Source organism: Olea europaea, unplaced genomic scaffold (assembly GCF_002742605.1).
Source record: "Olea europaea var. sylvestris unplaced genomic scaffold, O_europaea_v1 scaffold939, whole genome shotgun sequence".
Taxonomy (NCBI): Eukaryota; Viridiplantae; Streptophyta; class Magnoliopsida; order Lamiales; family Oleaceae; genus Olea; species Olea europaea.
Window position 1 is genome coordinate 386,778 of NW_019267882.1, and position 2,190 is coordinate 388,967.

Genomic DNA, 2,190 nt, shown 5'->3' on the forward strand with positions numbered 1-2,190 from the left:
AACCGAACTGTATCCGTCGGTTCTCAATTCAGATATCCGTTCGGGTATTTAATTTGACAAAAATCGTCGGGTTCGATTCGGGAGATTTGCCCAGCCCTCAAAATGGGTATCAAACAAGGTTAAATTGAAAGGTGGACTTCCAATTTCATTTTCCATGGAATTCTACCTTCAATCAAACACACCCTTACTTTCTTTTTGAGTTAACTCTTACCTTGCAGTAGTAATAATTAGCTTATTTCGAGCTTTTATGGTTTTACCAACAACAACAAACTAAACCTTACTTCCAGCTTTTATCGTATTACCAATAAAAGAAATATTTATTTCGAGGCTTGCTTATTTATTTATAAGTAAAACTTTTTAAGCTTAGCCAAACATGCTTTCCACCTGTGGATTCAAAGGGTTTAAAAGAAACGGGTGAAAATTGAGAAGCAAATAAACCGCACATCAGAACCTTGAAGAGTGAATTCATGAAACATTAATCCAAAGGTATACAATTATAGTTACAAGCCAAACAATATAAATAATATTCACAAAAATTTGATCAAAAAAATACCGGAAATCAAGAAGGTAAGAATAACGAAGCAAGAGCAGTTATTGTCTCGGGCACACACCGGTCTTCCGTTTTCTGTCCTCATATAATCCGCTCTTGGGAAACCCTGTTCTCTTGGAAAGCCTCCGGAGTATTTCCAATTTCTTTTCGAAAACGGCTCCGGTGGAGACTCTTCATTCTCCTCGTACACCAGTGTATCCGATGCTGATGCATTACCGGAATATTCCTCGTTCCTAGATTCCGATGATGAGGGAATCTTATCTAATTGGTCCAGTTTTTCCATTCTTGAATAACAAAGGGATCAAAACACAAGAATTGAGGGTTTTGGAGGAGGAAAGAATGTTAAACGTAATTAATTAATGGTGTATTTTACCTGTGAAATCCATGGAAGATTATGTGACGGCCCATCAGTCTTGTCGGAGGCTTTGGGTGTACGACTGGTCGATAGCATGAAGAAACTAGCGACAGTTAGGTAGGTTGAAATTGCCTCCGGTTGCTCGGTACTTTTTAATGTGACAATTTCATTGGGCTTTTCGAGTTAAATTAAACCCATGTTTGGCCCCCATTTTGTAGAAAAATTAATGGGTAAAATAGTGTGTTTTTTAAAATAAGTGATTGAAAAAAAAGGAAAAGTTTTCGATTTACGTGTAATATTATTTTATAGAAAAGTGTGTGGTTGAAAATATGAGAGAGAAAAATGAAATGTAATAAAATGAAAATTAATGGGGACCAAACGAGTGCTAATTGAGCCAATAACTAAATTGGAAAATGCTATATGTATACAATTCATCTATTTACACCACTCTCACATGGAGAGGTCCATACACAATAAAATATTTGTTAGTCACTTCATGTGAAAGGGGTGTAATGTATAGATGTACACATAGCATTTTTCTAATTAAATTTTGATAAAACTCGATAAAAATATGGTTTAAATAATAGTTGATTTTCACCTACTTAATGGAGGACTCGTCAAAATTTGGTAGGAGCTTAGGCCTGTTTGAGTCGCATTATTTCAAGAAAATACATTTTTAAATAGTAATTTGACATAATTTCAATCAGATTTTTTTCAATAAAATAATATTACACGTAAATCTAATTTTTTTTAACCAAACTTTCTCTTGCAATATACTATTTTAAAATACATTCTTTAAAAAATAACGTGGCTCAAAACACAGAAATGTCAACCAAATTATCATGATTGACGTACATATAGCATTATTCTATAGTTATTCTTCAATAATAATATGCCATGTCATGGCGAGGAAACCCCCCCCCTCCCAATTGGAAAAGGATTATGGTAGTTGTACACCATGCTTGTATAGCATGGTGACAACAAGCATGGTTGATTGGAAAAACACTCAAGCTATTTGTACAAAAATTTCTCACATAATTTGATCAGATTACTCTCACGAACCAAGCTCTACGTACAGGAGCTCGGTTCACATGGGACGTACAGACCCCTCACTGTAGGGGGTCTGACCCCACAGCAACTAAAGAAAAAAGGTGGGGCCCGCCCCCATCTCCTCTCACTTCTGACAGGGGCATGTGAACCAGGAGGAAATGGTGGGCAATGGCTGCCCCACCCGGTATATTTATCAAAATAGCCTTTGACCAAGTTTTAAAAAAAAAAAAAAAAA

The 2,190-nt window shown here is 35.8% G+C and overlaps 1 protein-coding gene across 1 annotated transcript; it reads right to left on the reverse strand.

Annotated features, from left to right (window-relative positions):
• Positions 1–442: 442 nt before the first annotated feature.
• On the reverse strand, positions 443–1,069 carry LOC111392558. The gene is made up of 2 exons (XM_023017922.1): positions 924–1,069; positions 443–834 (listed from the first exon to the last, which is right to left on the reverse strand). The coding sequence occupies exons 1-2, from the start codon at positions 956–958 to the stop codon at positions 528–530; spliced, it is 342 nt and encodes a 113-aa protein (XP_022873690.1). The 5' UTR covers positions 959–1,069; the 3' UTR covers positions 443–527.
• Positions 1,070–2,190: the final 1,121 nt, after the last annotated feature.